The sequence below is a fragment of the Acinonyx jubatus genome, chromosome E4, assembly GCF_027475565.1.
Source record: "Acinonyx jubatus isolate Ajub_Pintada_27869175 chromosome E4, VMU_Ajub_asm_v1.0, whole genome shotgun sequence".
Classification (NCBI taxonomy): Eukaryota; Metazoa; Chordata; class Mammalia; order Carnivora; family Felidae; genus Acinonyx; species Acinonyx jubatus.
The window spans coordinates 23,855,688-23,869,600 of NC_069395.1; the positions used below are offsets into that span (position 1 = coordinate 23,855,688).

A 13,913-nucleotide genomic window follows, 5' to 3' on the forward strand; every position below is an offset into this window, starting at 1 on the left:
CAGCTCAAGTCATGATCTCATGGTTCATGGATTCGAACCCCTCGTCGGGCTCTGTGCTGACAGCTCAAAGCCTGGAACCTGCTTCAGATTCTGTGCCTTCCTCTTTTTCTACCCCACTCCCACTCACACTCTGTCTCTCTCTCACACACAAATAAATAAATAATAAAAATTTTTTTAAGTTCTCCAAGTCAATTTAAGGGAGATTTAATTAGAACTGTACTCAGTACTGTCTTGACCTTAAGATTGTCCAACCTCTTGACAACTTGACTGAGGAAATACAAGACATTCAAGTAGCTCTTTCCTGTTTGACCTAAATTAAGTGCATTAAGCAGGAAAGGAGATTACCTAAATCTACACTGGCCCACTACCATGGCAAGTGGAAAAGTATCTGAAGATTTTATCTGCATAGACAGATGAAGAGATTTTTTTTTCTGAATTAGTGTTCTCAATTCAGCCAGTTATTGTCCAATTTTTGGTGATTCATTGCTACTATACGACCTAGTTACATTCTAGGAAACAAAGGAAAAAAATGGAAATTTCAGACTTCTACATTTCTATCAGCAACACTTGATAAAATTTTTGATATTTTCAAGTAGATGATACTCTGAAATTACTTTTTCATTGTTTTATATTTTATTTTAAATTTCACTGTTTCATAAAAATATCATTTATACATTACCCAAAAGAGAAAAAAAACAATCCTTTTAATTCAAAGAAAACATTTCTCTGTAGCATTAACATAATTCCATCTGTCTTTTAGTGTAGATACAGAAGGAAACTTAAAATACTGTGTATTCTTTAAGCATTTTTTCTATGTTCCCGGTTATATTTGTAGTTCTTCATTTACTCTTTCTAAATTGGAGCATATAAATAAAATCCTCCAGAACGCAGGCTGCACCTTCAGTTAATTGACTTTGACAATATGTTAGGTATGATCCAGTAAAATGCATAACATAATTTTAATGTACCTGAAGTCTTGGGTGAGCATAGAATTCATTTAAAAAGTCCATAAGTAAATCAATCTTCAGTGAACTGACACACAGAACAACATGCTTCTCAGTTTGAGCTCTATGTCGACTATAGTTTCCACCTGACTTTTGCCTCTCCATCCACAAATAGGCCAGCTGTTCAAACTGTAATGCATTTTCCACATATGAATGAAAAACACTAGGCATAAAAATAAAAACCAATGCAATACATCCATTGTTTATTAGATATACTCAATTTCTTAGATGGAACTCATTGAGATTCAAATTATCCACATTCCCTTCAATAACAGACTTTTCATGTGATTGCTGCAGAGGTCGCTAATGCTTCTTGGGGGTTTCAGGTCTCTATAGAAACATATTAATATGAATTTCCTATTATATTACTAACACTAAAAGGTTTGTGCCTCTGCTTTACACCCAGGAAAGCAGGCAGCCATGATGTGCCATGCCCTGCATCAAAGAGAAAAACCTCAATGGCATTTCTTCTACATTTTTCTACTAAGTTCAGCACACATCTCATGCAATGAGGGATACCCAACACACACGGCCACATTCTAGTTGCATAGCAGCAGTTGGTACGTAAGGGAAGTAGATGGAATAGAGGAGGGATGTCAGGAAGGAATACACGCATGGTTGAACAGGAGTGGGAAGATCTTTTTCATACCTACATAAAGTATACTTAGATAAACTGTGGCCAAGGGTTTGTAATGGAAGATACAAATTTGATTTTTATTTGCCATATCTTATTTCTAACCTGCTCACCCACAGACACCCAAAAGTTCACTGTAAGAACGAGTTGCAGATCGCATCTACTCATCTTTAGTCTCCTTTTATACCTCTGTCCCTTTGCGACCACCTTATCCACTCCCAAAACGTTGCATAATATTTATGTATCATCTTCAGATTTTGTTTTAGTTGACCAATAAATGCGATCCATTTTTACTTACCACAATGTTCAGCTTTTATATTATTTCAAGAATCAAAAGAAATCAAACCTTCATACGTTTATTTCCTTGGTCTATCATTCTATAATTACAACTAAATCCTGTGATCTTATAATTAACAAGTTAAATACCCTCTATATAAAAGAAACATCTTCAAGAACTGGAATGAGATGTGAGCTTTATCACTCGTGAATAGGGGTAAAAAATCAGTTTCTAATATAATGTGAGAAGGAATTTCCTGAGGCCATTTTAATTAATTGACTAGATACAATAATAACATGTGTTAATAGATTAATAAACCACCCACATTTCATTCTAAGCATGGAAGATTTCATTTTATAAGGCTTTATACATTTCTGTAAAACTTAACCTGGCTGTGTTTACCTGTATGGGTAGAACCACAAGAGCAACACAGATCATGGCAACAACAAAAAGCTTAGAGGACCAGGTTTCAGGCGTGACATCCCCAAAGCCCACAGTAGAAAATGTCACGATGCAGAAATAAAGGGAGTCAAAGAGATTCAGCTTCTTTCCTATCCGTTCAAGATGTTGGATTCCACAAATGCTAAGGAAACAAATGTGCATTAAAATTAAAACTTTTAAATTGGGCACATTATTTCTTATTATTCTTTTGAAAGCCAAAGCACATTACATAAAGCACATTTAGTGAGTTGGAATCTTATATTGTACAATATATTTTTTCTCATGAAAACATAATTTTTAAGTTTTTACCTAATTAACCAAATATAATATTATTTTTATTAATAATCAAAAGTTGTAGCCAAAATATCACAGAGTATACCTGAGTAGAATGTAAAAGGAATAGACTGAATTTCATGGCTGACTTACACAGACATTTTGAATGCATGCCAGGGAAAATAGAGACAGAAATTGCTAAATTTATTCCCTGTAAAAGAGTGATAGCCTTTTTTTTTTACAGGAAGCTATCTTATTGTATAATATGTGTGTATATTGTGTGTGTGTGTGTGTGTGTGTGTGTGTTTCATGTATACATGAAAGGTTTGAGGATTTAACAGGTGCCAACTCACTCTCAAGAGATCACCATCTGTACAAAGCTAAGTCAGAGAGTAGCATAGAAATTGTTACAAGATGTCCCCAAAGTAAAATGGTTAAAATAGCATTAAAAATAGCCCAACTACAGGCTAAAAAAATAATAATACTAAAAATAAAAATAAATAAATAAAAGGCATGGTGACACTATGAAATAAATATATATATTGTACATTTTTGGAGATATAAGTCATATCTCTCATAAATCATATCTGTAACATAAATCAGTGTATGATGGCATATGATTCAGCAAGGGGGAAAAAAACAAGTATTGATGCATGTTACAATATGGATAAATCGCAAAAACATGCTGAGTGAAAGAAGACACATGTACAAGACTACAGACTTTATGATACTGTTAATTCAAAATGCCCAGAAAAGAGAAACAGGGCAGACCAGTGGCTGCCTGGGGCTGATGGTGGGAATAGAGTAATAGAAAATGTTCTACAACGGGAATGTGGTGATGATTGCAGAACTCTGTAAATGCATTTAAAATGGTTGGTATTTACACTTAAAATGAGTGCACTATAAGGCATATAAATTATTCCTCTACAAATCTGTCCAAAACAATCTGTGTTTACTTTTGGACACTCATTCCAACCCCTATGCACAACGAGCGGACATAGCGTGATTTTGGCGACCATGAATAAATAGTACTCAATATTTAAATTCAAGAAATTCCTTTTCTATCCTTTTAAGATAATTTTCTTATTTATTTAAGTTACATACAAAACATGTTTAATTATCTTAAATATTTTTTTGTTGTTTTATTTTTCTAAGGCAGAGAATACGCAGGTGGATAGTTAGGTAGTTGGGTAAATACACAAGTAGTTAAATCAAGGGACAGAAGAGAAAGCCTAGAGTACTTGATATCATTTTACTGCTGAGGCAGAAACTGTTCTTTTCTTCTTTTCCTTTTTTTAAAAAATATTTTCATTTATTTTTGAGAGAGGAGTGAGACTGAGCGGGGGAGGGGCAGAAAGAGAGGGAAACAGGATCCTAAGCGGGCTCTGCACTGACAGCAGAGAGCCCAATGCAGGATTTGAACTCACGAACCATGAGATCATGACCTGAGCCAAAGTCAGACGCTTAACCTACTGAGCCACCCAGGTGCCCCTTCTTTTTTTTTTTTTCTTTTTTTAACTCCAGGTTTTCAGAATGTAAAAATTGCCCTTGTTCTATGCTTAGGAATTTTCTGTGAGCTGCCGGCCAGGTCACATGAGTTCATTTGTATCAGGTTATTTGCTCAGCTGCCCCTATGCAGTATAACAGTCAAGCTAATTATAATACTATTCAGATAAAATCTTACCATAACCAAAGAGAACAACTGTTTGATAACAATCATTTTTGTGGATTAGGTTTTTTATTTTATTTACAATAATATATATTTGAAAATGTAAACAATTTATACTTATCTTTTATACTATAGTAGAAAATAAAAGTGAAGATAAATTATACATCTTTAAAAATTCAAATGTGAAGGCTTACTATATTTTGCATAACTACACATTAAATGTCAATTCCTGCTTATAGATAAAAATGTCCACTTTGTAATTCAAACATTATCTTCCCCTAAACTACTAGAAAAGTCCCCTACTCTTACTTCCTGCTCTTAGTTTGCTCTCATATTTAAAATGACCTATTCATAAGGGCCATATTCACATTCTTAAACAAAGCTTACATACACATACGCCAATCTCAGGTTCAAAACAGCCATTGGATTCTTACTGTTTAACAACACTCTTTAATTCATGGTGTGATAGATTATTATGATAGATGCCAGTAAATCAAGTCTTCCTATGTTCATACCCCTTTGCAGTGTGGTATTGCTGTACTTCCCATCAAAAGCGAAAACTAGTTCTCCACGTCCTTACATTTTAATGGCCTAATAACTTGTTTTGACCAACAGAATACTATAGAAGTGATGCTGTGTGGGTCACAGAGTGTGGATCTTAAAAGATCCTGAAGCTCTTGTTCTCACCATCTTAGAAGACTGAGACTACAATTCTATGAAGCGGACTGGTACGATCTACTGAAGGCTTACAGGTCATGTGGAAAAAACCAAAATGTCCCAGCTGACAGCCAGCACCAACTGCTAGACATGAGAGTAGGGCCACCTTGGATGCTCCAACTCCTGTCAGGCCATCACATGACTGAAGCCAAGAGTACTGAAGGTGAGATCAGGAGAAACACTGCCTAGTTACCAACCACAGAATTGTGAGAGACAACAAACTATGCTGTTTTAAGGCACTCCTCTTTAGGTGACTTGTTATTTTGTAATAGATATGTGATACATACAGAATTAACTAGACTCTAGCATCTGGATCTAATCTGTGTTTTCTCAAACTTATCTCCCTTTCACTTACTATTTACATCGTATACGTATCATAGTATATAATCCTTACCCTCTATTTCTACTTTTGCCTAATCCATTCCCTTCAACTGAGAGCCCTCTTCCTGCAACACCTACTACGATTCCTATTTTTTGAACCCTAGCTCAAAAATGAAGTTCCCTCATAGACTTTATTGAATCTCAATTTCAAGAAATTCCAGAAGTTCCTGCTGAATTCTGAGAGCGTATGAGTTCATGTCTTATACAAATACCAATTTTTAGAGTTTAATACTTATTATCCCAACTCAACTATTATTTACCCTACTGACACTATTTAAACTGTATATTTTTATTTCCTAGAGCACTGAGCACAAAGTGCTTGGTAGGCACTGATTAACTAACTGCTAAATGAACCAAAAAACACCTGGTTAAACCATACTCAGATAATATATGCAAACTCCAAAAAGTATTTCATTCATGCATTTCAGTTTTTTATCACTGAATAACAAATTGCCCAAAACTCAATGGCTTAAAACAGTAAAAATTTATCATTTCACATGATAAATTCTGTGTTACATGGGAAGTTTCTCTGGTTTTCTTAGGCTTGCTCATGTGGCTCATTGGACTAGAAGTCTGGCTAGAATGAAAGGTCCAAGATGGCCTCAATCCTGTGCCAAATGGCCAGTGTTCGTCGTTGTCTGTGTGCCTGGCTTGGTTTTTCTCCATGTGACCACTTATCCTCAAATAGACTAAACCATCTTCCTTACTGTCTCAGGGCAATAAGGGCAACTGAAAGTCCTCTTAAGAACCTAGCTTTATCTGCCCCATTCTGTTTGCCAAACCAAGTCACAAGATCAGCTCACATTGGAGGGGTGTGGAAATAGATGCCACCCCCTCATGAGAGGAGCTACAGAATTCTGTACCCATGAACTTTTGTTTTTCAGTTCACCAAACTGTACAAGTGATAAAAATTATCACAACCTATATAAATCATAATAAATTTTATTGAATGCATCATCTTACAGTCTAAGATATTTAATTGCATTAACATAACTGTAGTTAATCAATACTTGCAATCATTTCTTATAATCCTTATGTAAAATGCCATTTTACTTGACCTAGAAAAATTATATGAACCTTTCACATATTTATCAATTTCACATTTAAGATTCAAGACTTGATATTCCTTAATACTCACTAAAGCAACATGAAAATGAAGAATCCCACACCAGCTGTTACATGTCTGATATTATTACATAAAAACAAAAATCAACTTTTTTAAGAACTATTAAGGTAAATATACTGAATTACTTTTAGAGTTTCTCTATGATTTTGAATAGGCCCACCAACTGGTTTCATTTAGAGTTTCATTTACTGGGTCACTGCTTATGTCCATGGATAACAATGTCATTACATTTTAAAAAAATGGTGATATTAATATATTATCTTCTAAGTCAATTATTATTTTTGTAATAAATAAATGAATTTACTTTCTTCTTCCCATAAGAAAATAAGGCATACCATATTTAAATATCTAGCCCAAGGAAACAATAATCCTTTTCAGTTATAGATCTAATCTGTTCCCTCTCTGTTCCTAACTCTCAATGCCCTTTTATCTTATTCACAATAAAATCCAAAAGCCCCTGGCTCTTCTCAGATCTTATCTTCTAAAGACCATCCCTTACTCACTGCCCTCTAACCACACCAGCCTCACTGCTATTCCTGAAACATAAAGTAGCACCCAAATCTTCTTTAAACATCCTCCTTTTATTTCTAATATTTCTAACGTCGAAACTGAATCCAAAAACTCCTCTCTAAATTTGCTCTTAACAAATTCTTCAAATCCAGTGTTGGCAAACCCCGCTCTCTTGTTGATAGTGTCAAAATCCTAGAGTCATCTTTGACTTGTCTCTTTCTTTCACAGATCACATCCAAACCCTTATCAAACCCTACGGTTTCAAGCTTCAAAATATAACCAGAACCCACTATCACTACTCACCATGCTACTGCAATATTTCATGCCATCATCTTCTCTGCCCTGCACTACAGTGAACACTCCCATCCTTCTCCTAGAAACCTATCACCATCGTGCCAGAGTTATCCTATGAAAACATAGGTCAGATCATGCTATTCCCCTACTGAAAACCCTAAGAGGGCTCCCAATTTCATTTGACTAAAAGCTAATGTTCTTAGATTTGTTTATAACACACTAACCAATCTGACCCTTCCCTATGCCTTTCAGACTTATTTTCTACTCTTATCCCTGTGTTTCACTCTACCCAGCTACACTGGCATTCTTGCTCTCTGATCAACATAAGAGGCATGTTCCTTGTCATGGACCACTCTCTCTGTCTACAACCCTATTGCGCCAGATTTTGTCATCACTAATTACTAATTCCTCACATCTTCCAAGTCTTTACTTCTATACTGACCATCATATATACTCTTAATCTTTCTTATCCTGCTCAAATAAAAAAAAAAAGAAAAAGTTGGGGGAGGAGCCAAGATGGCAGAACAACAAGGAAGTTTTTTGTGTGTCTCACATCCATTAAATACAGCCAGACCAACATTAAACAATCCTGCACACCTAGAAAACTGATCTGAGGATTAACACAACAATCTGCACAGCCTGAACCACAGAATTCAGCAGGAATTCACCCCCAAAAGAAACAGCAGGAAGAACGATAGCCAGGGACGTAACCAACACAGATACAAGCAACATGTCTGAACCAGAATTTAGAATCACAATAATAAGAATACTAGCTGGAGTCAAAATAGATTAGAGACCCTTTCTGTGGAGATAAAAGAAGTAAAAGCTAGTCAGGATGAAGTAAAAAATGCTATAACTGAGCTGCAATCTTGAATGGATACCACCACGGCAAGGATGGACAAGGGAGAACACAGAATCAGTGATATAGAGGACAAACTTATGGAGAATGATGAAGCAGAAAACAAGAGGGAGATTAAGTCAAAAGCACATGATTTCAGAATTAGAGAAATCAGTGACTCATTAAAAAGGGACAACATCAGAATCATAGGGGTCCCAGAAGGGTAAGAGAGAAATAGGGGTAGAAGGGTTATGTGAGCAAATCATAGTGGAAAACTTTCCTAACCTGGGGAGAGACATAGACATCAAAATCCAGGAAGCACAGAGGACTCCCATTAGATTCAACAAAAACCGACAATCAACAAGGCATATCAGAGTCAAATTCACAAAATACTCAGGCAAGGAGAGAATCATGAAAGCAGCAAGGGAAAAAAAGTCCTTAACCTACAAGGGAAGACAGATCAGGTTTGCAGCAGACCTATCCACAGAAACTTGGCAGGCCAGAAAGGAGTGGCAGAATATATTCAATGTGCTGAATCAGAAAAATATGCAGCCAAGAAATCTTTATCCAGCAAGCCTGTCATTCAAAATAGAAGGAGAGATAAAAAGTTTCCCAGACAAAAATTAAAGGAGTTTGTGACTACTAAACCAGCCCTGCAAGAAATTTTAAGGTGGACTCTCTGAGGGGAGAAAAGATGACAAATAAATAAATAAATAAATAAATAAATAACAAAAGCGACAAAGATTAGAAAGGACCAGAGAACACCACCAGAAACTCCAACTCTTCAAGCAACATAATGGTAATAAATTCCTATCTTTCAGTACTCACTCTAAACGTCAGTGGACTCAGTGCTCCAATCAAAAGTCAGAAATGGTAACAAACAGAATGGATAAGAAAACAAGATCCATCTATATACTGTTTACAAGAGACCCACATTAGACCTAAAGACGCCTTCAGGTTGAAAATAAGTGGATGGAGAACCATCTATCATGCTAATGGTCAACAAAAGAAAGCCGGAGTAGCCATACTTATATCAGACAATCTAGACTTTAAAATAAAGACTGTAACAAGAGGTGAAGAAAGGGCATTATATCATAATTAAGGGGTCTGTCCACCAAGAAGACCTAACAACATTTATGCACTGAACGTGATAGCACCCAAATATATAAATCAATTCATCACAAACATAAAGAAGCTCATTGATAATAATACCATAATAGTAGGAGCCTTCAACACCCCACTCATAGCAATGGACAAATCATGTAATAAAAAAATCAAAAAGGAAACAATGGGTTTGAATGACACACTGAACAAGATAGACTTAACAGGTATCTTCAGAAAATTTCATCTTAAAGCAGCTGAATATACATTCTTGTCTAGTGCACGTGGAACGTTTTCCAGGACAGACCACATACTGGGACACAAATCATGCCTCAGCAAGTACAAAAGATCAAGATCATACCATGCATATTTTCATACCACAGCACTATGAAACTCGAAATCACCACAAGAAAAAATTTGGAAAGGTAACAAATACATGGAGACTAAAGAAAATCCTACTAAAGAATGAATGGGCCAAACAAGAAGTTAAAGAAGAAATTAAAAAGTATATGAAAGCCAATGAAAATGATAACACCACAACCAAAAACCTCTGGAACGTGGCAAACCTGGTCATAAAAGCAAAGTATATAACAATCCAGACCTTCCTAAAGAAGGAAGAAAGATCTCAGATATACAACCTAACCTTATGCCTTAAACAGCTGGAAAAAGAACAGCAAATAAAACCGAAAACCAGCAGAAGACAGGAAATGATAAAGATTAGAGCAGAAGTTAATGCTATCAAAACGAAAAAAAAAAACAGTAGAACAGATCAATGAAAACAGAAGCTGGTTCTTTGAAAGAATTCACAAAATTGATAAACCACTAGCCAGTTTGATCAAGAAGAAAAAGGAAAGGAACCAAATAAATAAAATCAAGAATGAAAGAGGAGAGATCATAACCAACACAGCAGAAATAAAAACAATAATAAGAGAATATTATGAGCAATTATATGCCAATAAAATGGGCAATCTGGAAGAAATAGACAAATTCCTAGAAACATATACACTACCAAAACGGAAACAGGAAGAAACAGAAAATTTGAACAGACCCATAACCAGTAAGGAAATCGAATTAGTAATCAAAAATCTGCCAAAAAACAAGAGTCCAGGGCGAGACAGCTTTCCAGGGGAATTCTACCAAACATTTAAGGAAGAGTTAACACCTATTCTCATGAAGCTGTTCCCAAAAATAGAAATGGAAGGAAAACTTCCAAACTCTTTCTATGAAGCCAGCATTACCTTGATTCCAAAACCAGACAGAGACCCCACTAAAAAGGAGAAGCTATAGAACAATTTCCCTGATGAACATGAATGCAAAAATTCTCAACAAGATATTAGCCAACCGGCTCCAACAATACATTTAAAAAATTATTCACCATGACCAAGTGGGATTTATACCTGGGATGCAGAGCTGGTTCAATATCCACAAGACAATTAACATGATTCATCACATCAATAAAAGAAAGGACAATAATCATATGATCCTCTCAATAGATGCGGAGAAAACATTTGACAAAATACAGCATCCTTTCTTCTTAAAAACCCTTCAGAAAGTAGGGATAGAAGGAGCATACCTCGAGATCATAAAAGCCATATATGAATGACCCAACGCTAATATCATCCTCAATGAGGAAAAACTGACAGCTTTCCCCCTTAGGTCAGGAACAAGACAGGGATGTCCACTCTCGCCACTGTTATTCAACATAGTTTGGAAGTCTTAGCCTCTGCAATCAGACAACACAAAGAAAGCAAAGGCATCTAAATCGCCCAGGAAGAGGTCAAACTTTCACTCTTTGCAGATGACATGATACCCTATATGGAAAACCCAAAGGATTCCACCAAAAAACTGCTAGAATTGATTCATGAATTCAGCAAAGTTGCAGGATATAAAATCAATGCACAGAAATCGGTTGCATTCCTATACACCAACAAAGAAGCAACAGAAAGAAAAATCAAGGAATCCATCCCATTTACAATTGCACCAAAAACCATAAAATACCTAGGAATAAATCTAACCAAAGAGGTGAAAAATCTATACACTGAAAACTATAGAAATCTTATGAAAGAAATTGAAGAAGACACACAAAAAAAGGAAAAATATTCCATGCTCCTGGATAGGAAGAACAAATATTGTTAAAATGTTGATACTGCCCAAAGCAATCTACATATTCAATGCAATCCCTATCAAAACAACACCAGCATTCTTCACAGAACTAGAACAAATAATCCTAAAATTGGTATGGAACCAGAAAAGACCCCAAATAGCCAAAGCAATCTTGAAAAAGAAAACCAAAGCAGGAGGCATCACAATCCCAGACTTCAAGCTATACTACAAAGCTGAAATCATCAAGACAGCATGGTACTGGCACAAGAACAAACACTCAGATCAGTGGAACAGAATAGAGAAACCAGAAATGGACCCACAACCGTATGAACAACTATTCTTTGACAAAGCAGGAAAGAATAACCAATGGAATAAAGACAGTCTCTTCAGCAAGTGGTGCTGGGAAAACTGGACAGACACATGCAGAACAATGAACCTGGACCACTTTCTTACACCATACACAAAAAGAAACTCCAAATGGATGAAAGACCTCAATGTAAGACAGGAAGCCATCAAAATCCTCGAGGAGAAAGCAAGCAAAAACCTCTTTGATCTTGGCCGCAGCAACTTCTTACTCAACAGGTCTCTGGAGGCAAGGGAAACAAAAGCAAAAATGAACTACTGGGGCCTCATCAAAATAAAAACCTTCTGCACAGGAAGGAAACAATCAGCAAAACTAAAAGGCAACCGACAGAACGGGAGAAGATATTTGCAAACAACATATCAGATAAAGGATTAGTATCCAAAATCTATAAAGAACTTACCAAACTCAACACCCAAAAAACAAATAATCCAGTGAAGAAATGGGCAAAAGACATGAATAGACACTTCTCCAAAGAAGTCATCCAGATGGCCAACCGACAAAGGAAAAAATGCCCAACAATACTCATCATCCGGGAAATACAAATCAAAACTACAATGAGACACCACCTTACACCTGTCAGATGGCTAACATTAACAACTCAGGCAACAACAGATGTTGGCGAGGATGTGGACAAAGAAGATCTCTTTTGCATTGTTGGTGGGAATGGAAGCTGGTGCAGCTACTCCGGAAAACTGTACGGAGGTTCTTCAAAAAACTAAAAATAGAACTATCCTATGACCCAGCAATTGCACTACTAGGCATTTACCACAGGATACAGAGGTTCTTCAAAAAACTAAAAATAGAACTATCCTATGACCCAGCAATTGCACTACTAGGCATTTATCCACAGGATACAGGTGTGCTGTTTTGAAGGGACACATGCACCCCCATATTTATAGCAGGACTATCAACAATAGCCAAAGTATGAAAAAGCTCAAATGTCCACTGATGGAGAATGGATAAAGAAGATGTGGTGTGTGTGTATGTATGTGTGTATATATATATATATATATATATATATATATATATATATATATATATATATAAAATGGAGTATTACTCAGCAACCAAAAAGAATGAAATCTTGCCATCTGCAACTATGTAATGGAACTGGAGGGTATTATTCTAAGTGAAATTAGTCAGAGAAAGACAAATATCATATGACTCCACTTATATGAGGACTTCAAGAGACAAAACAGATGAACATAAGGGAAGGGAAACAAAAATGATATGAAAACAGGGAGGGGGACAAAACAGAAGAGACTCATAAATATGGAGAACAAACAGAGGGTTATTGGAAGGGGTGTGGGAGGGGGGATAGGCTAAATGAGGAAGGGGCATTAAGGAATGTACTCCGGAAATTATTGTTGCACTATATGCTAACTAATTTGGACGTAAATTTAAAAAATAATAAAATAAAAAAACTCAAAAAAAAAAAAAAAGAAAAAGTTTTAATCATTTGTTGGGTTTGGTGTCCACTGTCTATAATCCTCTATATGAATGGAGGCCAAGTGCTTTCTTTATCCATGTTGTCTGAGCACCTAAAATATTGCTAAGCACATAATAACGTCCATGGACTTCTACTGCCATATTTAAATCACGAAGCCTTTTAACCTCTTCAGATATAAACTAAATACAATTTATTAATTTTTAAAAAGCATCCAAAATCTTTATATGGCCACTGACTTAACTGTGGAATCTAATATAAGTGGCAAGACTAAATACTTCTTTGTCAAGGGAGGCAAATGCAATATTCCATAAATCTATGGACTTTCCCACCACCTTTTAATCAATATCACTTGAAATATTCAAGTTCTATAAACAAGAGAATTGGGTTTTACTCTCCCTAGTAATTAGTATTCGTAACTCCAGCATTTGTTTCAGTTAGTAGTACTACTTAAATAATATGATAAATGAAGAATTGGAAATTTGAAGTTTGGAAATTGACTTGTATTTATAAAACTTATATTTATTCTCATTACATTCTAAACTCTCTATGTCACTAACATGTTTAAAACTACCTGAGTTATTGAATTATTTGCTACATTTAACTATTTCCTAATCAAAGACTTTACCCAAAATCACACACTTGCCACTGTTCATGAATATTACATACTTTAATACTAAACTCAACCATGTTAGTTATAGAACTTTTCATAATATGGAAAGTGTCTAGCTTAT

At 35.6% G+C, this 13,913-nt stretch overlaps 1 protein-coding gene across 17 annotated transcripts in view; it reads right to left on the reverse strand.

Annotated features, from left to right (window-relative positions):
• The window catches only part of KCNT2 (potassium sodium-activated channel subfamily T member 2), a 360,665-nt gene that overhangs the window by 190,102 nt on the left and 156,650 nt on the right, over window positions 1–13,913 (reverse strand). For all 17 annotated transcript variants that reach the window (XR_003425716.2, XR_008293217.1, XR_008293218.1 and 14 more), the window contains 2 exons: window positions 2,318–2,498; window positions 969–1,133 (listed from right to left, as the gene is read on the reverse strand). Coding sequence is in view for 14 of the 17 variants with exons in the window: in XM_027074938.2 (XP_026930739.1) it covers window positions 969–1,133; window positions 2,318–2,498 (346 nt within the window). In the remaining 3 variants the exon portion in view is untranslated. The remainder of the gene's footprint in view (window positions 1–968; window positions 1,134–2,317; window positions 2,499–13,913) is intronic.